The 25,153-nt window shown below is 37.6% G+C and overlaps 3 protein-coding genes across 9 annotated transcripts; all 3 read left to right on the top strand.

The window, feature by feature from the left end:
- Positions 1 to 702: 702 nt before the first annotated feature.
- On the top strand, positions 703 to 19,182 carry Ca-alpha1T (Ca[2+]-channel protein alpha[[1]] subunit T). Of its 6 annotated transcripts, none has more exons than XM_069135808.1 (34): positions 704 to 2,100; positions 3,855 to 3,967; positions 4,075 to 4,208; positions 4,333 to 4,430; positions 4,985 to 5,156; positions 5,247 to 5,350; positions 5,415 to 5,590; positions 5,700 to 5,792; positions 5,907 to 6,085; positions 6,157 to 6,314; positions 6,435 to 6,688; positions 6,762 to 6,968; positions 7,148 to 7,277; positions 7,396 to 7,691; positions 7,784 to 7,935; positions 8,050 to 8,253; positions 12,328 to 12,484; positions 12,813 to 12,968; positions 13,056 to 13,190; positions 13,282 to 13,560; positions 13,677 to 13,816; positions 13,972 to 14,109; positions 14,250 to 14,424; positions 14,510 to 14,838; positions 14,943 to 15,135; positions 15,241 to 15,390; positions 15,512 to 15,892; positions 15,983 to 16,196; positions 16,289 to 16,550; positions 16,650 to 16,780; positions 16,861 to 17,010; positions 17,096 to 17,388; positions 17,458 to 17,644; positions 17,738 to 19,182. In XM_069135808.1, the coding sequence occupies exons 1-34, from the start codon at positions 1,794 to 1,796 to the stop codon at positions 18,661 to 18,663; spliced, it is 7,173 nt and encodes a 2,390-aa protein (XP_068991909.1). In that variant the 5' UTR covers positions 704 to 1,793; the 3' UTR covers positions 18,664 to 19,182. The 6 variants fall into 6 exon arrangements, with proteins under 6 accessions (XP_068991908.1, XP_068991906.1, XP_068991907.1 ...); XM_069135809.1 differs by having other exon boundaries at positions 15,983 to 16,175; XM_069135810.1 differs by lacking the exon at positions 12,328 to 12,484 and adding an exon at positions 9,466 to 9,586 and having other exon boundaries at positions 705 to 2,100; positions 15,983 to 16,175.
- Positions 19,183 to 19,404: 222 nt separating this feature from the next.
- On the top strand, positions 19,405 to 21,140 carry Gnpnat (glucosamine 6-phosphate N-acetyltransferase). The gene is made up of 5 exons (XM_046620392.2): positions 19,405 to 19,711; positions 19,952 to 20,072; positions 20,173 to 20,235; positions 20,393 to 20,520; positions 20,639 to 21,140. The coding sequence occupies exons 1-5, from the start codon at positions 19,694 to 19,696 to the stop codon at positions 20,873 to 20,875; spliced, it is 567 nt and encodes a 188-aa protein (XP_046476348.1). The 5' UTR covers positions 19,405 to 19,693; the 3' UTR covers positions 20,876 to 21,140.
- A 45-nt stretch (positions 21,141 to 21,185) lies between these two features.
- On the top strand, positions 21,186 to 25,153 carry LOC124216180 (FAD synthase). Of its 2 annotated transcripts, XM_046620389.2 has the most exons (12): positions 21,186 to 21,297; positions 21,480 to 21,673; positions 21,762 to 21,856; positions 21,932 to 22,055; positions 22,133 to 22,245; positions 22,342 to 22,485; positions 22,554 to 22,696; positions 22,829 to 23,032; positions 23,098 to 23,283; positions 23,382 to 23,642; positions 23,764 to 23,954; positions 24,122 to 25,153. In XM_046620389.2, the coding sequence occupies exons 2-11, from the start codon at positions 21,553 to 21,555 to the stop codon at positions 23,918 to 23,920; spliced, it is 1,548 nt and encodes a 515-aa protein (XP_046476345.1). In that variant the 5' UTR covers positions 21,186 to 21,297; positions 21,480 to 21,552; the 3' UTR covers positions 23,921 to 23,954; positions 24,122 to 25,153. The 2 variants fall into 2 exon arrangements, with proteins under 2 accessions (XP_046476345.1, XP_046476344.1); XM_046620388.2 differs by lacking the exon at positions 24,122 to 25,153 and having other exon boundaries at positions 23,764 to 24,096.

Here is a 25,153-nt window from a genome sequence, read left to right on the forward strand (position 1 = left end):
CCTGAGATTTAACGTAACTTGAGCTTAATGTGAAATATTATTATCAAAGCGCGTGATAAAAATTCTCAATCCAAACGATCGGATTAACTCTATAAAAGAAATACCACCGCGACTTAATTTCTAGCGTGACGTAATGCAGAAACTGTTCTTAGACACGTTTTATTGCGGAATAAATTATTTTCACATCAACAATACGGTGTGTAAACTGGGACTTATTGTAAAAAGCTTGGCTTTTCGACCGTGAAACACGTTTTTATGTATATCCAGGTATTTTAGCGTTCTATTAATACGCTTGAACAACAAAGTTGAGGAAGAAACCACCCCTGTGATATCACAGCAGGCAAAAAACATTCCATAGTTTCCCCTTCTCCCCTTCCCCCTCCCCCGCAACCCTCTTTAGTTCATCTATAATCAACCGTGTATATGTTTTTTGGTAAACCTATAGTAAAAATCGATCGCTTACTCTCCTGCTTCGTGTAATCAGCAAAATGCATTATAAAAGCTCGCCCTGGTGAAAATTTCTACCGCTACTACGAATTTTTACAGAAATTGGGCGATTTCGTATTATTTAGTAAAAAAATTATAAATATGCGTAGTTTTTCTCAAAGAATTGTTAATTATGTAGATTTTTTAACGAAAAAATACAAATTTTCGTGAAAATCTACAAGTTTTTATGATAAATTTACAGTATATTTACAATTTTTTGGACAAAATCGTACGAAATGTCGCAATTTCCGTGAAAATACTTAGAAAATCGTATAAATCATTTTCACCAGGACGGGATTAAAATCCGCGGTCGATCATCCGTTATGACAATCGGAAGAATTTTCCCACGGCGTAGGTAAACGGGATAAGCGACATTGTATGGAAAACCCGCGAAGATGCAGGAGGGGGGAGGAAAGGGTAAAAGCTCGCAGAGGATGCAGAGGCGCCTAGCCTCGGAGACGTCGGGTGAAAACGTTGCACAAGCGTTGTACATCGACGCATGCATACGCGCGTACAGAGCTGGGGATATAAAAGCGGTCGTGTAATATCGTCAAATGGCATATGTGTTTACGCAGGGTGGATATGTCGGCCAACGTATCCTAACGCGCGTATGTAACGTGGGTACGTATGCATGTGGAGAAGGAATTAAGGGGCGCATGCGTTGCCCGTCGACCCTCTCGACGTTCGACGTTTCTTCTTTCGCTCGCTGGTTGACGACGTCGTTCCGCGGCGTCGAGGCGTCGATATAGTTAGTACGCAAAGGATGAGAGACGGGGATGCGCGTGCATCCAATGGCAGTTAATCATCTCGGAACATTGGACTGAAAATCAATCAATTTCATCCCTGCCTGACAAAGAGAAACAAAAACAAGAGGACGAAAGGATAACAATATGTACGTTCGTTGCGACAAGAGTTAACCAGCGATCGAATAATTTTCAACTATTGAACAGACAGATATTTTCTTCATCAATCGGAAACTGAACTCCCGAGGTTTAACTTCTATAAATACATTATATACTTGCCGATTGAAATGTAATTAGAACTTTCGTTTCGATACAAGTTTAATCGGACGGTGACAGTTTTGTATACCGATCAGTGCGGGAGGTTTTTTCAACGGTTTTTGTCGCAACGTTCTTTTTTTCAAAATTCCTCTACCGCGTGTAAGTAATAATATAAAGAAGTGGCGAATTTTCAAACCGTCGGGTATTGATGAAGGGTGGTTCAGCCGGGGAGCGAAACTTGGGCTTTTAACGACGTCCGACGGGGCTGCGAAAGTTGGTGAGAGCCACAATACCAGGGCTTGAATAATGTCGGTGCACCATTACCCTCAAGGGTATCGATATCGTTCCGCCGCAAAAGGCAGCTGTGTCAACGACAGCGTTGGTCAGGATAATTCGGACAGTGACGTTGCCGAGTTGAGTGATCTCGAGGATGGGGAGGACGAGGACGAGGATGAGGACGACGAGGACGACGAGGACGACGAGGACGAGGATGGCGAGGACGAGGACGACGAGGGGAATAATCTACCGTATCCAGGATTCGCTCCGATCGCCTTACGTTATCTGGACCAAACGACACGCCCGCGCAATTGGTGTCTAGCTCTCATCACGAATCCATATCCTTTTCACCGAATACCTTAATTTAACTCGCGAGGCAATCACGCCGATGATCGCTTTCCCGATTGACAACCTGGCCGAGCAAGCGATGTTGCGCGTCGCGTGACTCTTCGGCATTGCGATTTCTTCCCACTTTACTCAGGCGTCCGACGAACGAATTTATCACGATACTGATCGAGCTGTTGATTCTATACCTGTACACCTCGTGTTAGCGTGCATGCACGCATCCAACAAGGTATGCTGCAGAACGCGCGAAACGATTTATACAAACGAAACGTTGATCGTCTTACACCGATATCGGAACCGTCGCCTATTATTATAACTGTGGGGGATAAAAGGATAAAATTTGCTTCGATTCTCGTTACGATAAGTGTATACGTATTACATACGTACAGTTTCGGTTATACGAAGGCTTCGGTTTATCCGAAAACTGGAAGTAATAACCAGTATAGCAAATTTTCATATTTCCAGTACCTGTGAATTTTATGCGTGTGTACGTATGATAATAATCTAGGTGAATTGTGAAGAGCGCGCGTGCTTCTGGCATGCTAGTTCGATATTCCGTATTTGCGCGATGGCTGTGCAGTATACGTGTGTATATATATATATATATATATATATATATATATATATATATATATATATATATATAGATATATGTATATTTATACGTAACACACACATACTCACATACCTGGGTCGTGCATACGGATATACTAGTTTTATTTCCGAACTAATATCGGCTATCTGACGTATATACGACGTGCTCACGTCATATGTGGACGTTACACGTATGTACATGGCTTGAAATTTCGATCTAATTCGCGGGCACGTTAATTCGCACTGTACCTGGATTCCATCCGTCGCAGATGATACGATCAAGCAGGCATTCAAGGATCAAGAAACCGCGCGTCTTATTTGCTATACTGCAGTATCTTGATTAGCACGAAACGAAAATGTCCGAGAAATCACATTATATTGAATTACAATGATTCTACGGAATTTTTTTCTTAATATCGTTCAAACGTAATATTATCGCAAGTATACTTTTTTAATATTTTCAAAACATCGTATAGGTATTGAAGGAACGAAGAAAGAAACGCGATTGAAGTTAACGACGTTAACGTAACGAAATATTGAAAAGATCACTGATTTTGAAAATTTAGAACGTCTTTGAAGGAGTTCAATTTCGAAAATATTTAAACGTACGCTCTGCTTTTTAAAAATATATATCATTCAATTTCATGCAATTATGCTATAGTTACGAAATAATGATTTTTCGTAAAAATGAATGGTTACGTTATCGTTTACAAACTTTAATATCGTAGAGTAAAAGAAAGAGTAAAAAAGGGTGATTCGACACAGTTGAAGGCGTAATTCGTTTTATAGGTGAAATGATGGAGAATCGAACGATGTTAATAATTCAGGAGAACGCGAATATAAACGTTTCTTACTCGTGCAAAGCGTGTTTCAAGGCAGCGAGCGTCGCTGTGCCACTTGACTTATATCCGGCGGGGATTCCCCGCGTTTCGAATCGTCGTCAACTCACCCTACGACCATTTAAATTTATAATTATAGATGCGTTTGTTTTAACGCAATTATGAAATCTGCTTACCCCTAAACGAAGCCCGTTCTCTCCTGCAGTATCTAAATTGTCGAAGATATACTAGATTAAGAGAATTTAATTTTACTCATATCAAATGGAGCTAGGAGAATTTGAATACCATGATATTTTTCTTATTAAAAAAATCACATGGTTTGAAAGAATAAGCATGATGGTGATCCTTCTAAATTGCATCACTTTGGGGATGTACCAGCCTTGCGTCGACGATGAGTGTGTTACGAATCGCTGCAAAATATTACAAGTATGAATTGATATGATAGTAATGTATAACAATTCCACAATTTTATATGTATATACTCAGGAAACAATTTATATGTATTCACACTTGCATCGCTTTGTACTTTACAGATGTTTGACGATATCATCTTCGCTTTCTTCTCGTTAGAAATGACGATCAAAATTGTTGCAATGGGGATTTACGGCAAGGGAACTTACTTGGCGGATTCGTGGAACAGATTAGACTTCTTTATAGTAGCAGCTGGGTAAGCCTCGTTATTTGTAGAGCGAAAAATTTATCAAGTCTAAAAGAAATTTGTAATCTAATTCTGGAAGTATCGATATCTTGATTCATCTGATCGTTATGCTGATTTTCTATCCACTTTTCAGAGCCTTAGAATACTGTTTGAACGTTGAAAATATGAGTCTATCCGCAATAAGGACCATAAGGGTACTGAGACCATTGCGTGCGATCAACAGGATACCCAGTAAGTATATCGGTTGTGAATTGTTCTGAATGGTCTCGCTGAAATAACTAACACGTGTTTTTTTTTTAATGGAATCTTTCCGCCTGGAAAGTTTATTACTGGTAGCGAATGTCCTTGAAGACCAAGCTCGGTGGGATCTGTGACTAGCCCTCAGCTGGCCTTGTTTCAATCGCAAATGCTTGCCTTGCAGGCGTTTCATCTCTTCTATAATATTTAAAACAAGTTTATAAATATTTTTACCTCTGTATATACAAGGCAAAAGAAAGTACTCTGGCCTTTACACGTCGCTTGGTCAGTACTGACTGACTTCTGTTGCTTTAAAGTTTTCATATTTACTAACTTGCGGCAAGCTGCTGTTCCCTACAAACTCGAACTACCTATGTATTTTTACACCACATCACGTATGTGCACAGACACAGATGTATGTTTGTATAAAAAAAATATTCCTGCTGTGCCCGTGTAATCAATGGCTAATGTAGTTTCATCCTCGACGAGGACACAATTGAGTCTGAAGAAATTTGAATAATTTTATAAATGATATTTCTTCTTTTCAGGTATGAGGATACTTGTTATGCTGCTGTTGGACACGCTACCGATGCTCGGAAACGTTCTTCTTCTATGCTTTTTTGTGTTTTTCATATTTGGTATTGTAGGCGTTCAATTGTGGGAAGGAATCCTGAGACAACGATGTTTTCTCAGAGCTCTTCCCAATGTTAAATACCCTGAGTACGTAAAAATGTTTTCGTTTAATAGCAGTACAAATTTGTTCAACAATTGCTGTCAAAAAGTTAGTTATATTTTACCATCTCATTCCAGCAACTTATCCAAATACTTTGAATATCAAGATCAGGATTACATATGTTCACGTCCAGATGAAAGTGGTATGCACTCGTGCAGCAATCTTCCACCGCATAAAATTGGTGGGTATAAAAAGATATGGTATAGATGAAAGTTTTCACTACTAATCATACGGTATTGTTACAGGGGACCTGATATGCAATAACACAGCCTTACCAAACAGTAATATTACATTTATAAGTAATGATTCTTGTGTGAATTGGAATTTCTATTACACAGAGTGCAAAGGGCAAGGTAACAATCCTTTTCAAGGTACCATATCTTTTGACAACATCGGACTCGCCTGGGTTGCAATTTTTCTCGTAAGTATCGTACTTGCAGTGCTTTTAGAATATTCTGCAAGTTTAAATGTAACAATAATTGTGCAAACTCGGTACGTTATTGTAAAACGTGTGTTACTGAAAATTTCAGGTAATCAGCCTGGAGGGTTGGACAGACATAATGTATTATGTACAAGATGCACATTCGTTTTGGGATTGGATATACTTTGTCCTACTGATTGTCGTGAGTATGGATCATAGCTTGAGACATGGGTTATCGAGCAACCTGTGTCATGCGTTAAAATCTACGTCACAGATCAATTGAACATTCGTACACATGTATTTATATTTTTTGCAGATCGGATCATTTTTTATGATCAACCTCTGCTTAGTCGTAATTGCGACACAGTTTTCGGAAACAAAAAAAAGAGAACTGGAACGTATGAGACTCGAACGTGCCCGCTTTCACTCTACCAGCACACTAGCTTCTTCGATAAATACTTCTGAACCGACTACATGCTATGCAGAGATTGTAAAGTGAGAGAATTTTTGAAAAAAATTATAAAAGATCAACCAATTCGCTTACAAATGATTTATTTCTTTTACAGATACATTGCCCATTTGTGGCGTAGAAGTAAACGTAGATTAATGAAGAAATATCGACTTTACTTGTATACTAGACAACAGAAACGGGAACAGAAGCTACTGAGGGAGCAAAGCCCGAGTCTCTCGCGCACAGTAGCCATTCAAATGAACAGATCATCTGGCAAGTACACACAGTCCTGATCTATAAAGACGTTGAGTCGAATGAACGTGCCGATGCTAATTTTAAACGTGATTCATTGAAAATAAAAGCGCGTATTTTCTAAGCTCTCTATCCCTCCAGATAAAAGACAACATCACAGACGATGTCCGTATCACAGACCGCTGGCTGAAGATGAAGAACAAAATGGTGGTGAATTGGCAGTGACGAGCAGTGTCAGAGTTGTTCTAGATCAAAGTGGTAGTTTAATGCTGGCACCTCATGCGAGTCCAGAAACCTCCGAAGTAGAAATTTCTGCAATTCCCTGTCACCCGAGTCTTCATCATCCTCCTTTATCTTTATCAACTCCTGGTGATAGCAACATTGTTCCAACGGAGGTGACTTATACATGTTTACTGATTACATAAACTTACATTTAGTGCAATTGTTGAATGCACTTATGCGTTTCAGACCCACAACACTCTCGCCAGTCCGATATTACCAAACTTCAGGCGACGAAGTAGCGTCATGTTCAACGATGTTGTACTGCTTCATGGCGGCAGCGCTAATACATTGCCAGGCGCTACAGCCATGGGAGAACGAAATATATGTTCGAGTGAAAAGATGACACAGACGGGAGATGGAAATGTTTGGTCAACACCGCAGTCAACTTTGCAAGTAAGTACACTTTGCTAAATAGTTACTTGATTATTCCGAGAAACAGCCAACGGTGTATAAAATGAAATATCTTAAACAGATTATATTGGATACTCTACATCGTTAGACACAGTAAACTGTTTTACATAAGAAACAAAATATTTCTAACACAATTTTCACTAGTATTTAATCGATCGTAGATACAAACTGACTTGGAACAAAACGAAGCGATGACCTGCCAAGAACTACTTGCTCTTAGCGGTGCTCTCAGCGCTGCTCTTCCAACCGGTCAATTAGCTCTGGACTCTTTTCTAAATTCATTAACCAAAGGTAAACGTTGTCCACGATCTAAGGTTGATCGGTGAAATTAGTTCTTAAATATCGCGACAAATCACACGTACCTGCAAATATAAATGAGAATTGTTAGAAATGCTTGATTATTTCGTAGGTATATCGGACCGACGTATAGTATTGACCGATCCGACGCAATGGCTAAGCCCTGATGCAGACAACTGTTCTTGTTGCGAAGTACAAAATGATCAACCTTGGGCAGAAGATAATGATAAATGGCAAAAGTCACAGACTAGAAAAGTCCTCAAAGCAACAGGGAGTTGCTGCGTTTGTGTGATTCGATGCATTCAGCGCTGGGTCAAGAAACTTGTGGTGAACAAGTATTTTCAACAGGGTATTCTTGTGGCTATTTTGATAAATACCCTCAGTATGGGCATTGAATACCATAATCAGGTATTTCTAGACATTTTACAATTCGGTACCATGTTCAAATGTATACGTAGCGTTTGGACAAAAGGTGATTACGTGACGTTCTTGAGTTTCAGCCAGAGGAATTGACGATAATTGTGGAAATAAGTAACATAGTATTTTCTGCTGTTTTTGCCGTTGAAATGCTGTTAAAAATGATAGCAGAAGGACCTTTCGGATATATCAGTAACGGATTTAATGTATTTGATGGTGTCGTTGTTGTACTAAGGTGATTAGTGATGATTTCTTTCATAATTTACACTTTTCTGTAGTATTGAAATGTTGATGCAATTATAATTTTGGCGATAATGTTCCTCAAAATAATTCTTGGTTTTGAAAACAGTGTTATAGAGCTCTGTCAAACCTATTATGGGGAGCGCGAAGGAAACTCCGGCTTGAGTGTCCTTCGCACATTCCGCCTCCTGCGCATTTTGAAGCTTGTGCGCTTCTTGCCCAATCTTCGCCGGCAGCTGTTCGTCATGCTCAGGACGATGGATAACGTTGCGATATTTTTTTCCCTTTTAATCCTTTTCATCTTTATATTCAGGTAAGTCCCATTATATTGAATTTAATTTTTATGCCAGGGCAACTGATAATTCCTAAAATGTGCGTATTATTTATAAATAATGTGACCTAATCTTCTACATATGTATCAGGGGAGTTCATACAGTCATGTTAGCTGTTGTTAGTGATATCTGGTATACTCCAATCTTCGATACCTTCCATTCATCCCAATTCCTGTTGCTGATCAAAGAGTATACTTTGTTAAACTTCTTAAATCATTTTTTTCTCTTTATTTATACATTTACTCTCTCTACTATTTTTTTCACTATATTATGATGACGAGTGCAAAGTGATTATTTAAATGTCGTATGAAGTGATTATATACTACTTAGAAACTAATAGAGATGCAAATAATTTCAACCAAAGTTCTCTGGTGTGGGCAGTTATTTTATTGCAGTGCCTAATTACTGCTACTTTGACATGATGTACTGGTAATGACGGTGTTGTTGGCACATCTGCGGTGGCTCTTGCTATTCGCGGCTTAAGGCATCAAATATAATATATATATATATATTTTTTTTTTTCAATATTACATGTGTGCATGGTGCTTTTATGCTGGAAATGTCTAGTGACAAGTTTGAAAACTGCTATACTCTAAGTTTCAACCTTCCTCTGTCACTCTTGCTATCTAAACGCCTCAGTGGGTGCCTATATGGTCACCAATTCAGGGCCTGTTATCGTATCGTTTGTCATTTGCCGGGATACAATTGGCGAAAATACTGCTATAGAGCCTGATACGAATTTTCCTTTAAACACACACTACATATTTTTTCAAACACAGCACACGTCAATTAACAACAATATTGCAAGGTTCTTATTCACGCTGATTCAAACGTTTAACTTGAAGTTTGGGCACATATGTAAATTTGGAATTTTACAATTCGAGGAATTAGAATGGAAAGAATTGTTATGTGTAGGAAAAGAAACAACATTGAATGAATTAATTATCAAAGAGAGTTGTTCTGTCAATACTGTATTATACAAAGTATGCAAGGTAAAATGTGGAATATTATAGAAACTGCACGTTACATTTATAACCCACGGTGCAACAATGGCTTGTAAATACACACGATAAAACTTTTACTTATGTAGATCATTCCTAAAAGATATAATCCGTACGTTTCATTTTTTAACTGATCAATGAATATACGCTTTATTAAGGTGGAAATATATCACACATTTCACTGTGTTATAGTATTCTTGGGATGAACCTGTTCGGTTGCAAATTCTGTGAAACCATGAAAGGCACCACCGAAGTCGAATGTGATAGGAAAAACTTTGACTCATTACTCTGGGCTATTGTCACAGTATTTCAGGTACAGGATATTTTTCAGCTTAGGGCTAGCATAATTTGATTTTAAAAGCTAAACTCGGTACAGCACTGCATATACTTATGATTTCAAAGAATAAGGTAATGTATACGTTTAGCATGTTTTCGGCACTAAATATATCTTTTTTCGCTTTCTTCTTATCTGCTCTTATTCTGCATGCTCTAGCATTTAGTAACTAAAGTATTTTGAGCTACCAACGTTTACACATCATTTTTCAATCTCAAAACTGATCTAAATTTTATCTCGGTTTAATTATTAAGAATTAATCGATCAAACGAACTTGTGGATTTTCAATCGGATGCAAATTTTACAATAAACTTGAAATTACGCTCCTAGAAATCATAGAATGTAGGTAAATCTTTGAAATTGAATGAGTAAATGCATTGTAACTTTAAAATTCCTATTCTTTGTATAGAATTTTTCCATCTATCAAATATCTTTTTATTCCGAGAATGATGCACCGCTGCTTTAAAAAATTTGAATGAAAATTTTCTTAAATAACGTTCTGACTTTCACATAATTTATTGTGCACTCCTGAATGGTGAGTACACATTTATTTTAGCATCTTTTTTTTTTATATAATTGCTTTCACCTATTCAGGTAGTATGTTCATCTACTTTTTGTTTTTTTTTGTATTTTCCAAATTTAGTCACTTTCACAGTATCGAGCATGTTGACATATGGATTTCAAGTAGTAGGAAGCTGCATAGGAATTTATCTTGCTTATACATTGCTACCTACGTTATTTATTATGCCACGTGTCAATTCAGCAACTGTGATAAACCCATGTTTTAGTCTTCACTGTTCATGCTTAGACTCACATTGAATGCAAAATGGAATACATAGTTAAGCAACGTTATGTGAAATGTCAAGTTTGGTTTGACGACAAGTAGTAACTCTGCTATGTGCGAGGGAAAGACAGAATTGAACAAAAAAAATTTCAGACTTATGTTGGACCGGTTTAATAAAATACTCGTAAATCCTTGTCATGATTGAGATATTGGTAATAAAATTGCATAGATTGCGATATCGTCGAGATTCCAAATCTGTCGATTTCTTGATTTTCATAGACATATTGTAATTTATAATAGCCTGAGAATATCTTGCAGCAGTGACGCTTCAAAAATAGATTAAAATTCGTTTACCGTATATGCGTATGAAATTTTTTAGTGATTTCAACTGTGTATCGCACTATAATTGACCACGTTTTATTGTGCACTAATTGCAATTTTTTGTTATATTGGGCGGTGGGTATTTATTATTTAAATTTCTAGTTATAGATTTTGTCTTCTATGATAAAGTTTCATAGATAGTTAAACTGTAGATTCTTCCAAGTGTTTTAATAAATAAAGTATCACAGTATCTGTTGTTTAGTTCTCAAGCATGCAAACTCAATCTTGAGAGTAATATTCTAATCTTACTATGTTGTCATTTTATTTATACTTTTTCTATCTCAATCTGTAGCGTATCATCTTGTTTATTTTAGAGAATGAGTAAATTCATATACTCTATTCCTGTCTCATTTTTGTTTTTATCTCTCATAGTATAATACCTCCTCATGGTATACATATTTTAAAGCATATAATCCCATCCCACTTGAATACATACATTATACCAATGAGTATTGACCATATTGTTCAGAAAAAAAAAAACAAAAAAAAATGAGTACGAAGATGTGAATATTTTTTCCCTGAATTAGCATGATTGGCGAAATAAGTGAACGTTATTAGAAATGAATCACAATAATAAAAAAAAAAAAAACTCTCTTTGAAATAAAAATGTTGTACAACTACTGGCATTTCGATGAAATGGAAAAAATCTATAAATTATAGCGTAATGATTTACAAATTCGGAAACGTGCAGAATCAGCTTCTCTTAACAGAAAATGACTTTAAACAAAAAATAAAAATGTAGAAGCAAGTGACATCAAGCTGTTTGTACAAATCTCACATAATATATACACTCCCTGAATTTAGTTCTAAGGATTACTGCGAGAAAATATTAGAATAGTAATAGAGAAAACTGACGATACAAGCCGAACCAATAACACTTGTTGTTCGTTAGACGACGATGGTAATTTGTGTCGATTGCGCAACTTGGGCCACAACTCCTTCCTGCCATATTAACTGGGCAAAATACTATAATTCATCTACATAGTAGAATTCTTCCAGTTAGGAAAAGTAATTATGTATCTAATACAACAAAAACCAAAAAAAAAAATCTTGGTCATTCTTCATGTGCACGTAATATAAAAATTGAACGTATTATACCTAGGTCGTAATCGTAGGGTGACTTAGCGGCTCAACTCCTGCAGTAATGTTAATATTACTTGTACTAAAACCATCTATGTATTTCTAATTGCAAACTGTCTTGCTTTTCTTCCACAAATCATCAAATTCCAGAATTTGACTCTGAAATCACAAATATGCAGCTTCAAGTGAAATCATTATGCTATTTACTAGATATTTCGCTTTATACAGAATGGAGTGTCTCCATATATTGGACTTGATTTCAATTAGTCATTATTAATATACCGTAACTTTCGTATTTGCGATTCGTCTGTTACTTATGTACTCCATGAATATCGCACGCTCTATCAAGAAGATCGGTGAATATACTTATATGTAAAATTGTAACTTGCAACAAGGGCAAAAATTTGGGGACATTCTTCTTGTGAATTTGCCAATGTTGACGGAACTTTAGGCCATGGGATTGTCTCGGTTGCAGCATCCTAGGGATGTACCTGTTCGGGGGTAAGTTTTGCATGTGGGTGGACCGGAGTCGGCCCTGCACCTGTATCGAAGTGGTCTCGCACGACCCAAAGTGTCGCTGTGATCGCAAACACTTCAACGACATCCTCTGGGCCACTGTTACCGTTTTCCAGGTACCACTGTTTCATAAGATTTATTGACGTTAAAGGTATATTATTTTCGTAATTTTTGCATCCAAGGTATTGCCGGTATTACAAATTCAATATGGAACATTTCCAGTCGAGGTTCGTTTTTGGCCGAAAGAAAACTGATTTTTTACTTTTTGTTTCCGTCATTGTGGCGTTCCATGTACAATTGATTAAGTACAAGAGTGCACGCTATGGAGACCAGTATCATATAAAATATAGTTGGTTGTTTTCATTGAACTTTAGCCACTGTATCCGACTATTTGCACAGGTATAAAAACCATCGGATATCTAAAAATTTTCTCCTTTCACGCAGATACTTACCCAAGAAGATTGGAACGTAGTGTTGTTCAACGGAATGCAGAAAACCTCTCACTGGGCAGCATTGTACTTTGTAGCGTTGATGACATTTGGTAACTACGTTCTGTTTAATCTTTTGGTCGCGATTCTGGTCGAAGGCTTTTCTTCCGAGGTATATTATTATATTTCTCATTTATTTTTTCACCCAGCAATTGTATCAAGAAAATTTTATCACCTACTTATTTTTCATGCATTCCAGAGAAATGAACGGCGGGAGAGAGAACAACGAGAAATGGCACGGCTGGCTGCAAAGGAAGCTGGAATCAGCAGTGACGGAGATTCATCGAGGGTTTCTCAATCACATTCAGTATCTGACAGTGATACTTACACACAGGTGAACAGCATCACATGTATCATAATTATCAGATCGAAGCTATTCATAATTGTTTCCACAGTTTTCACAAATTCATCACTTTTTTTTAAAGGATCAAAAGAACTCTTGGCAAAGTGTAGAGGAATTACGAAAGTACAAAGACAACTGCAGCAAGGACAAGCAGAATACGATATGGAGACATCCGATAAATGAGCCTAAATGTAATATCCAAAAAGAAAGTAAAATGATGGGCATACAGCCGCCTGTAATTACCCATACAGCTGCTACTCCTCAAGACTCTCCTAATACAACGCTAGATACTGGATACAGAGAGTTTAATTGCCGCTCCACGAATCCAAGTCTTTCAATTGAATCAATCGATCGATCCGCTGTATGTATTGTTTATATTCGTATATCGTTCATGGCATAACTTTGAGAAACTGGAAAATTTCGATGACTTTACGATTGATGATGACCTGAGCATTCATCGTGGCTTTCTATTCACAGAGTCAATGCAGCATACCTGGCTTACTTAAGCCAATGGATAACAAATTTGCTACTAACAATCTGGCTCCAAATCAACTTTCAAGGCGGATCAGTCTTGTGGCCGTTATTAATCCGTCGCCGACTCGGGATTCGAATCCAAGGTAGGAATAGTTTGAAAAAATTGGTGTCTTATCATATTAGTTACACTCATTTCAATGGCCAATTCATAAAATCTTTGGTGGAGTGTGCTAAGTCGCATTGTAACTAACAGGCACATAATAATATTGTCATAAATTGTGCTAATCACTAATTATAGCAATCAACGAATACAAAGAGGGTATTCTTGGCGATTGTCTCGACCATCCCTGAGACGTAAGAAAAGTCAGTGCGATGACGATAGTCGACAGACTATTGTTCTTAATAATGGACGTAACACCATGCGATCAAATTCTATGTGAGTATCTTACTGCATGTTCAGTGTTACTTTTTTTGATATACAAATTCGTCACTTTTAAATTGCTTAATCAGTTTTGCGGTATAGTTCAGTTGAATTATGATCAGGTCTATTTGAGTATAATCGTTTTTCTGTTGTAGAAATTATGGAGACTATACTAATTGCAATGGAGGCTACCTTTATGGGTCGATAAGAAATGATACGCACTGCGATACACCAAATAATCGGAACCATATTGCTAACAATCGCAGTATTAGTCCAAATAATTCTACCAAAAGTCGTAGCTCTTCGATTGCGCATTATACAACTTCAAATGTAAGACAGTCTTAACTTTGGTTCATTTTTTTTGTTGCCTACTGTTCAATTCATTGCGCTGTAATACTATATCTTCTAATTCCAGATGAGGTGGATCGGTGATTTATCTCGCCAGAATTCATTGAGCAGTTATGACCAGATGCATGTTCAAAAAACGCCGTTAGATGAAAATGCATTAAATTCAGCTGCTAGAACCATAAACAATTTATCCATCGAAGCTAGACCTTTACCACAGATCAAACAACTTTCCGAAGAAATGGACTCTCAACTCGACGAACAAGCTGCACAATCTAATGGCAATGGCAGCATATCTAGTGTTGAGAAAATAAAAAAAATATTCATGTTCTTTGAACCGAAGGGATGTCTGAAAGAAAGAGACGATTTCTCTTTATATCTTTTCGCACCACATAATAGGTATCAAAGTTTCAGTCTGGACTTGACAAAAGTTGTTTAACACTAGTGGATCAGTTGGCAAGCTTAGAATTACGTCACATAATTTACCATTTCATACTCCATAGGTTTCGAGAGCTCTGCCACTGGTTTGTAGGACAGAAATGGTTCGATAACATGGTCCTCCTTTTCATAGGATTAAATTGTATAACATTAGCAATGGAAAGACCGAACATACCTCCCAACAGTGGCGAGCGGATCTTTTTATCTTCGGCCAATTACGTTTTTACAGCTGTCTTTGCAGCAGAGATGTTTGTGAAGGTAAGTTAATGTAAAAACCGTCGGCTTAACATAACTATGACGTTACGCACCATGTCATTTTACAAATAATCTTGAATTATATTTATAAATTTTATGGATTTCTAGGTCGTAGCATCTGGTATGCTGTATGGATATGATGCTTACTTCACATCGGGCTGGAATATCATGGATGGTTCACTGGTTATAATATCCATAGTAGATCTACTAATGTCTTTGATATCTGAAAGCAGTCCGAAGATCTTTGGCATTTTGAGGGTGGGTAAATCATACTTTAAGCTTCGTATTCGGTTGATTTTTAATGAATTATTTATCAAGTACTTTCCAAACAATAGGTGATCTACTACTTAATATTAATTAAACGCTATCTGTATTTCAGGTATTTCGATTACTGAGATCCTTGAGGCCTCTCCGAGTAATAAATCGAGCTCCAGGATTAAAATTAGTAGTTCAAACGTTATTATCATCGTTGAGACCTATCGGAAACATCGTGCTAATATGCTGCACGTTCTTCATGATATTTGGTATATTAGGCGTACAACTCTTCAAGGGCGCATTTTACTATTGTGAAGGACCAGATTTGAAAAATGTTCGCAATAAGACAGATTGTCTAGCCGACAAACGAAACCAATGGGTCAATCGTAAATACAATTTTGATGATCTCGGAAAAGCGCTAATGTCACTTTTCGTATTATCTTCCCGTGATGGATGGGTTAATATAATGTATACCGGCCTGGATGCCGTTGGTGTTGATCAACAAGTAAGTGCGGCTTGATTGGTCTATTCATCGTTACAAATAAATAAATGAATGGTGTTAGTATAACATGGAAATATTTTTCTCTAATTTCAGCCTGTAGAGAACTTTTCTGAATGGAGGTTACTCTACTTCATTGCATTTATTTTATTAGTTGGTTTCTTTGTGCTGAATATGTTCGTTGGGGTAGTCGTTGAGAATTTTCACAGATGTCGGGAGGAACAAGAAAAAGAAGAGCGTGTTAGGAGAGCTGCGAAGAGAGCTCTTCAAATGGAGAAGAAAAGACGCAGTAAGCACTTTGGGTTTCAAGGTTTAGTAATTTTTATTTTCTTTCGAGAGATATTTATCTTTTGTTAAAATTACTATGGAAGTCCAATAAGTTGCTGTTTCTGATTTTTTCAGAAATGCACGAGCCTCCATATTACACAAATTATTCAAAGTCTCGACTATTCGTTCACAATGTTGTCACTTCAAAGTATTTCGATTTGGCGATAGCAGCTGTAATTGGTCTTAATGTCGTAACTATGGCAATGGAATTCTATATGATGCCCAAAGCTCTGACTTACGCCTTGAAAATATTCAACTACTTCTTCACCGCCGTTTTCATCCTCGAATCATTCATGAAACTCTTAGCTCTCGGACTGCACTTGTATTTGAAAGACAAGTAAAGTATCAATTTCTTACATTATCTCGCTAGGTTTTACTGCTTCATGTATTTCAACACGTAATAGGACAAATAAAATTCTATCATCGAATATTGTAGGTGGAATCAGCTGGATGTTGGGATAGTCATACTGTCGATAGTCGGAATAGTTCTTGAAGAAGTGGAGTCCAAAATAATACCGATAAATCCAACTATAATTCGTGTGATGCGAGTACTGCGAATTGCAAGAGGTAAAAAAACCAATCGCTTTCCTCGTAATACATCATTGAAATACGTTGATTATCACTGACAAATTATTGTTTCTTTATAGTTCTGAAACTTCTTAAAATGGCAAAGGGTATACGTGCCCTCCTGGACACAGTTATGCAAGCATTGCCCCAAGTCGGAAATCTAGGCTTACTTTTTTTCCTTCTGTTTTTCATATTTGCAGCATTGGGAGTTGAGCTTTTTGGTCGATTAGGTAAAGTGTGAAATCGGAAACATCAAATTATTTATTCAACTTTCATGTAATCGAGTAATTAACAACTTGCAACGTTTTCCAATAGAATGCAGTGATGACATACCTTGCCAAGGATTGGGCGAACACGCCCACTTCAGCAATTTCGGAATGGCTTTTCTCACTCTCTTCAGGGTAGCAACTGGCGACAATTGGAATGGCATTATGAAAGACACTCTTAGGGATGATTGTGACGATGCAACAGATTGCGTTAAGAATTGTTGCGTCAGCACAATTATTGCACCAATATTTTTCGTTATTTTTGTTCTCATGGCACAGTTCGTTCTTGTAAATGTCGTTGTTGCTGTATTAATGAAGCATTTAGAAGAGAGTCACAAACAGGTATGCAAAATTATTTTACGCCGTTGTGCTCAGCAGTGGCAAATTTTATTTCCCACAAATTCATTACAGATGGAAGATGAGCTCGATATGGAAACTCAACTAGAAAGAGAATTAGCTGCCGAGCAAGAAGAGCTATTGGACGAGGAAGACATAAACGATGAAAGTTTGAACACCAGGCCAGGGTTATCTAAAGTTCGCTCACTGCCTGCTAATTTCACGTACAACCCGCCCACTGAAAAGGACAGTAATAAAGACGGTGAGAATTTGATTTTACTATAGTTATTTCTGGTAGTCCATCATCAGTCACCAGTACATAATTTGGTTTTTGCTATTACTATTGTATTTGCAGACTTATCGATAACTTTCAATGAACGAAGAGGATCAAGCTGTCGCTCCAACAAACCATTTAAGTATAGAATGAAACGCAGGCAGACGTTCCATACCCATCAGCGAAGTTCACTATTCCCAATCGTGTCTACGCCAATACACTTTGAGGTCGCCGAGGTGATAAAGCCTGCGAGCAATCTCAGCGTCCCACGCATCATATCACAGAATCATATTTTAAACTTTGGTAGCACAAAGTACCTTCATCCACCCGCTGTATCTGATGTGGCTGAAGACAAGTGCTACCTTACAGTTAATAGTGCATCGCACGAATCCTCCCAGAGGAGGCCACCTATCAAATCTAGTTCCGGAGACGCAAATGCTCATCTCATACCTAAGTGTTCTAGTTACCTTTTACGTAATAGCGAGCATCTTTCGAAGCACAGAAAATCGAATGATTCGCAATCTTCTCTAGATGCAAGTCTAAGCTGCAAGTTGCCAAATCTGTTAGCACCAAACGCGTATGGTAATAATTTAGTAAAAAATAAGGGAGAAACGGGTACGAAAGAGGAAAAACTGCCTCTGGATCACGATTTGGATGTACAGTCTGTAATAAATGAGAGGAGGCCGTCCAAATTGAAATGTAGTAATGTGAGTGGTAAAGGAGGGTTTGTATCAAAGACCAACAGTTTCAATCACATTTATGCGAGGGAAGAGATCGAGAACAAAGCTGTTTCCAATGTCGAACACGATATTAGGATTTACGTTGACGATACCGATTCACAAAGCAGCGAAAGGGATAAAGTGACGAATGGGGAAGAGGGCAGAGATTGTAGAAAAAGATCGTTAGGAGCAATGTCGAATATTTCTCTGATAAAAAAAAGTGATACAGACGTTGTTTCAAGCTCCAAAGAAGATCTGAAAAATTCACAGACCAATAATAGTCCATAATAGCATTTCGTCGTACCTGTAACTTTTCTGAAACGAATAATTTCTACTTCCGTTAAGCTTCGGATTACGAAGCTTATTTCTGCAATCGATCAATCAATCAATTAATCAATCAATCCGAAACCTGAACTAATGTGTCTATTGTGCATTTGTAGGTGAAAAGTATACTAAAATGTTATTGGAAGATTGTTATATCATTTAAAGACAGACAGAATATTCTTTGCTCTGCGAAAGATAAACCTGTTACATTTATTGAAACTCTGTTTTGTTGGTGAAAACGTAAAGGGTGTGAGATATTATACCTACGTATTCAGAGCTCTATTAGAGAATGTATTTATGAAAATTTCTTAGCGATTGAAAAAAGTGTATTATGTGACGATTTAGCAATTACACTTTCTTTACTAAGCTAATTACTGTAAATCAAAGTACTTTATTTATTATGACAGAGTGTTTATTAGATAATTTAGTAATATATTATAATGTCAATTGTAAACTATATACAATCATTAAGTATAAAAGAGATTTTATTGCAATAAACAAAGTTTCTGCATATCTTCTACACTTAATAATTTATGCACTCTCGAACACTGTTGACGTGCAAAACCTAACTGTATCGCTATTGTAATCGCCATTCATACTGGTGACAATTATCTTTGCAAGGTAATATATCGTTGATAAGCTGCAGGTATTTACCGCCTACCAATAGGCAACCCGGCTCGCACCTCGCGACTCTAGCCTACGAATCCACACCAAGAGAGAGATTTCGTAAATCCCTTGCGGCGGGTCCAGATTGAGGAGGGGAACCAAGGAGAACGCAACAGCAAGCAGTGGTTCAGCGGGAAGTATCCAAGCGTGGATACAGCCAGAAGGACAACGAGTTTAAGACCAAAAAAAAAAAAAAGAAGAGGAGAACAGAAGGGGTCAGTTTATGAAACGAAAGTGCCGCATGCCACGTGAAGGAATTCCTCAATTTGTCTTGTCAGGGGTTTTGTATTATCAAAGGTTACGACGTTGACGCTGGCAAGCGTTTAAAATGAGCGAGCCACCACGAGTAAGTCCATATGTTCGATTAATGTCTGTGTCATTTTTTCGAAAAATACTTGCCGACCAAACCCGTGCCTTCTTATAAATATCTGCTTCTCTAATAATTTTCTCTGTGAAAAATCTAAGGTCATCGTAAATTTTACTGAAAATACGAAAAAGGCTCGATTTATCAGTTATTTTTGAAGGGTGAAAACTCAGAAACGTGCATTCATTCCATTGTTTTTAATCAGAGTTCTTTTGTTTCAAGGGAATACAGCCAGGGAACGGCGTAGACGAGTACCTGTTTGACCCACGTCTCCTGGAAAGGATCGTAGACATCAAAGATGGGATTTGGGTTAGACCTTTGTCGATTGAAGATTACGATAAAGGTATCTATTGAGTCTCTCAAATTGCATCAATTATTCAGGATTCTTTTATGCTGAAAATTGATTGAAATAAAAGATGAATTATCCTGTTGATAAATTACAGGATTCATTCAAGTCTTGGGGCAACTCACAAAAGTGGGAGACATGAGTAAAGAGCAATTTTCTGGTACGGTTTACATTCTTATCTTTTCAATACTAGTATAGTAAATATCGAATCGTTAGTGTAATTCATGAAAACTTTATTCTAATCAACGTAAACTGATACGTTTCTGCAGTTTTTTACGCAATTGCAAAGCTTCACGATTATAATATTTTATCAACAGAAAGATTCAGGAAGATGAAAGCATCTGGCGATTACTACGTCATTGTGGCAGAGGATAAAAATGTTGGGGAGGTCATAGCTTCTGCGACACTTCTAACGGAGCAAAAGTTCATCCACAACTGTGCACTGGTAGGTGTATGATTTACATATCCCTAACATTTTGCTTCGTGAAATTTTTCAAACGCTTGTGTAATATTTTTTCGTAATTCATATTTGATGAAGTAACTAGAAATTTCAAATGTTTTAGAGGGGGCGACTGGAAGATGTGGTTGTGAATGATAAATACAGAGGTAAATCCTTGGGCCAGTTGATGGTGAAGACGGTTAGCCTGCTTGCCCAACGACTGCGGTGTTACAAGCTATCCTTGGACTGTAAGGATACCATTGTGAAATTCTATGAAAGATTGGGTTTCATCAAAGAACCAGCTAATGGAAACCATCTCAACGCCCGATTCGACTATGAGAGCCCAACTAGCAACTTATGAGATTAGCTATACTTATAAACTATAATGTATATTTCCCTGCCTAGTTATGATAGATAGAGTTCGTGCGAATATATTCTAAATTACCGAAGGTCAATATGTCCATTAATTGGGCAGAAACGAAGAAAGTTAATTGTATATATGTATATAATGCATTTAACGATTCCAAATAATTTTTCATCAATATTTCAACTTTACAGTTTGCCATTATTATTAAATCAATTTTTAACTGTATTTATCGACACTCTACTAAATGCCCTATCGTTAATTCCAGACTTGATCCGGCTGGTTGAATGATGTAATGCATGTGGCCAGCTGCTGCGTACCTAGCCTGATCCTAACATAACCTAACCTAACCTAATCTGACTCGAAGCTGGCTGTCATTCGGCGAGTGTCCATCCTTCCCAATTTTACTTCCAATAAAGGTTTTATTTCCAACTAGATATTATTATTCGCTATTTTGCGCAATGGATGTTGATAGCTCAATTTCTTAGCGTTGTGTCAAGTGCATATATCACTTGTACATAAATTTTTTAATTTACCATTCATCGTTTGTAAAGTCATTGCAAAGTAATTAGCATTGAAGGATGAAATCGTCTTATTACAGATTGCGATTCAAAATTAATGAGTTGTACATAAAAGAGGACGTGTCGTCAAAAAGAAAATTATGAAGTGTTGAAATGGCCACTGCATGCAGGAATATACTAAGGGGACATTCAATCAAGAACTTGAATCGTTACAGCCAAGTTTTAGTCGCTAAATATGGTCATCTGAGCGAGAACCCAACGGCTGGAATTATCAGTAATGAGAATATTTTGTAAACTTGTTACATATTGGCTGCGATAGTTTCTTGCCATGGAATTTTAAACTGAACTTGGTGTCTTTACAGTTATCGGAGATGAGATATTGAAAGCCCAAGTCAAAGACACCAACTCCAATTACATATGTAGGCTATTGTATAACTGTGGAGTTAAAGTGAAAAAAGTTAGTAGCAAAGGACAGTTTTATTCAATACTTATTTAAAGATTCGTTTAGTCAAGGACAGTGTTCTTCGTTCAGATTTCAGTAGTTAGTGACGAGGTTGACCGCATTGCAGAGGAGATGGTTAATTTTTCCGAGAAATACACGTATGTTATAACGTCTGGCGGAATTGGGCCGACACACGACGATGTTACCTTTGAAGGTAATAACAGTAAACCATAATGGTACAGCTATGCAATTGAATCTTCACAGGGATTACATTTCATCCCATTTTTGCAGCACTTGCAAAGGCATTCAACGACTCGCTGCACCATCATCCGAAACTTGTCGAAGTTGTGAAAACGTTTTCTTCCTCCCAAGACATCTCTTCTCCTGGGTATAAACTGGCTTATGTAAGTCCCTACAATTCACTTGTTTATTCAGTTCCTAACGTCTGCAAAATAAATAAGCAATGCAAAATAAATAAGCAATTTGATCTTCTCCAATAGATACCTATGTCCGCCTCACTGACGTTTGGTAAAAGTCAAGAAACTGGTGAAAAATTGTTTTACCCGTGTGTCAGCGTAAAAAATGTACATGTTTTTCCTGGCTCCCCAATTTTCTTGCATAAATCGTTTGGGAACGTGTACAAGGTAATTTTCTGAAGCACAAAATCAATCGGCGTGTTCTCCAAACTGAAGATATGATTTTAATTTCACAGGAATTATTCGCGGCTGGTAGAAATTTCGTTACCAAGGAAATATACCTTGGAGTTAGGGAAGAGCTGTTTGCCGATGCCTTGTCTGCCGTCTCCAAAGAATTTTCCAATGTCACATTTGGCTCTTACCCAACCTCAAATCACAGGTACATTTAATATGTGTTGTTATTGATTTACTTATGAAATGGCTTGATCTCAGTTATCCTAATTTCCAACTACAATTGCGTCACAATTTGTGTTTAAGTATGTAAAACTAATGGGGTGAAAAACGTATTCAGCTACTATCATGCACGGGTTACTGTGGAGAGCAGCAGCGAAGATGATACCAATAAAGCAGTGGCAAGGTTCAGAGATTTGGCCCCTGAGAATGCAATCGTGAATTATGACAATGATCCGTTGACAGATGCTCTAAGAAAATTCAAGGCATTCGTCGCTGTTGACAAGCAAGGTTCAATCTACGAAGCGACCTTAACAACTCTCAAGTAACATCTTTTACATTTGCATCTTGATAAAATGTTGGGTATACATGTTGATGTTATTTTTTCAGGGAAATATACAGCAATCCCTCAAATGTAGCTGTCTGCTTTGATGGTAGCATAGAAAGCACGGTGTTGCTCCATCTCGTACACGTCAATAATCTACTCGGAGCAAAGGCCAAGCTTCAGGCTGTTCATTTGAAACTCGAAAATCCCGTCGCGGATGTTGACGAATTCATTAAAGAGACCGTAGTCAGGTATGTGATGAGCAAACAAGAAAAGTATTTTATACTTTCCCAGTAAATTCTTTTGAGAAAAGTCAGTCCAATAATACCCTGAACAACGTCTGTTAAAGGTATGATGTTAATTTACATCATTTGGATGGCTCTGCAAAGGCAGCTATTGAAAACCTTGCTGTACTAAGGCCAGAAATCGAAACTCTGTTGCTCGGCCTGAAAGGAGACAAGCTCGAAGGAGGGCTGTGGCACGAATTTGCTAAAAGTGGAAGTATCGGTCAGATTCGCTTAATCTCCCCACTGACAAAGTGGAGCTATAAAGACGTGTGGAATTTCGCTCGATCTCTGAGTTTGCCTTACTGCAAACTTTATGACAGAGGGTAATCCAGCCTTGCAATTTACGTATAGTTTCGTTGTCACGAGTTACAAGCACGCAAGAGTAGCACGACTATAATCAGCGTGAATTATTATAATCTGATAAGATCTGGCTCCTGATCATAGATACACATCGCTGGGTAGTCAGACGGACACAGAACCAAACCCGAATTTGTTGAAAGGGAAGATTGGGAAACAGATGGTGTATCATCCCGCTCACATGCTGGCAGACGTGAAGTTGGAAAGAGCCGGTAGGATCCCGCAAGATCACCCCGAATTGTAAAGGATCTGATGTTTCCGGACATTTTTTGTTTAAAGTCAGTGTTTCATTTTTTAGTCCGATATATTTATTATTATAACGTCTGGTATTTATTCCAAGACGCCTGCCGCGTTGTGTACTTGCAAGTGGAAAACCTACATGTACGCGTCTTTAAATTTGAGTAATAATGAAAATAAAAAACAAACACTTTTTTAATGTTTCCAGCTTTGGATTCCGAGTTTCATGAGATCCCCAGTCATGTGTACGATGCTTGGCAGTGGTTAAAATAAGAATGACATCACGGAAAAGTAAGTTCCGTTTCGTTCGTTCTTTGCCCGCGAATCATACAGAGTGCACTTTTGTCTCAAAGAGTTTACTTTAGTGGGATGGGCGCTACCATGGTAACAGTCTAAATGACGTATCGATTCCTCAACTTCAAATTCCGTTTCTCTCTACGACCTTCTTCCTCTCCAAGTACCTTTTTCATCCTACACCGCTTCTCATCACATATTCATAACGCTAACTTTTCAAGCACTGATTCTTTTACCGTTCACGTAAGCTAAATACTGAAGAACAGTGTATTTCCTCATACGTTACGTCTTGTTTGAAATGAAAATTAGATTATGAAATTGCATCAAACAATGCCACGATCCGCGGAGACGCGCGTATGTGTTAATAAACGAAATTTGCTCAACGTTTTTTACACATTGTACCAAAATGGAATTGCCATGTCGTATAAGCGAAACGGTATCATGAATACGTGATTTGAACGGATAAAGGTCGTGGAGAAGGGTAGTTTCGCAATTATATGTATATCTGAGCCGAGTGCTTTCGAGTAAGAATTGCAAACGTGAATCGTATCAAAGTTTTTATCAGGAAAAGTTTTTTTCTTCAAAATTTCATTTCGTTGAAGTATTTTCACTTCCCCTCTTTCCACTGTTCCTACTCTTTAAAACTTTGAATGAGACTGCGGGTGGCGTTGGGTTGGGGAAAGCAACCTTCTACCGCCCTATACTGCCATCCGACCGGGAATTTCGCGAGAGACTATTTTTCATGTTTTCTTTACCCATCTCTCTTCGTGTGACAGGCCATTTCTTGAGAAATATACGTAACAATAATGCTTAGAAATGGATTTTTTTTTAATACGAATACTACATCAGGTGGAAAGTGTTCCTGACAACTGCGACAGATTGTTTTCGCAGTAGATAATTCCTCCAAAGCGCGATTATGATATACGTTGGTGGATTCGCGATGTTG

The sequence above is a fragment of the Neodiprion pinetum genome, chromosome 4, assembly GCF_021155775.2.
Source record: "Neodiprion pinetum isolate iyNeoPine1 chromosome 4, iyNeoPine1.2, whole genome shotgun sequence".
NCBI classification, from domain to species: Eukaryota; Metazoa; Arthropoda; class Insecta; order Hymenoptera; family Diprionidae; genus Neodiprion; species Neodiprion pinetum.

Excerpts from the sequence above, each read along its gene's own strand:
- Ca-alpha1T (XM_069135805.1), top strand. The coding sequence starts at position 1,794 with ATGTCGGTGCACCATTACCCTCAAGGGTATCGATATCGTTCCGCCGCA. Across the intron at positions 15,893-15,982 it reads CCGTTGGTGTTGATCAACAA|CCTGTAGAGAACTTTTCTGA; the intron begins GTAAGTGCGGCT and ends CTCTAATTTCAG. Across the intron at positions 16,551-16,649 it reads CACTTGTATTTGAAAGACAA|GTGGAATCAGCTGGATGTTG; the intron begins GTAAAGTATCAA and ends CGAATATTGTAG.
- Gnpnat (XM_046620392.2), top strand. Across the intron at positions 20,073-20,172 it reads GATTGAAGATTACGATAAAG|GATTCATTCAAGTCTTGGGG; the intron begins GTATCTATTGAG and ends GATAAATTACAG. Across the intron at positions 20,521-20,638 it reads TCATCCACAACTGTGCACTG|AGGGGGCGACTGGAAGATGT; the intron begins GTAGGTGTATGA and ends CAAATGTTTTAG.
- LOC124216180 (XM_046620389.2), top strand. The coding sequence starts at position 21,553 with ATGGCCACTGCATGCAGGAATATACTAAGGGGACATTCAATCAAGAAC. Across the intron at positions 21,674-21,761 it reads CCCAACGGCTGGAATTATCA|TTATCGGAGATGAGATATTG; the intron begins GTAATGAGAATA and ends GTGTCTTTACAG. Across the intron at positions 23,033-23,097 it reads GCGACCTTAACAACTCTCAA|GGAAATATACAGCAATCCCT; the intron begins GTAACATCTTTT and ends TTATTTTTTCAG.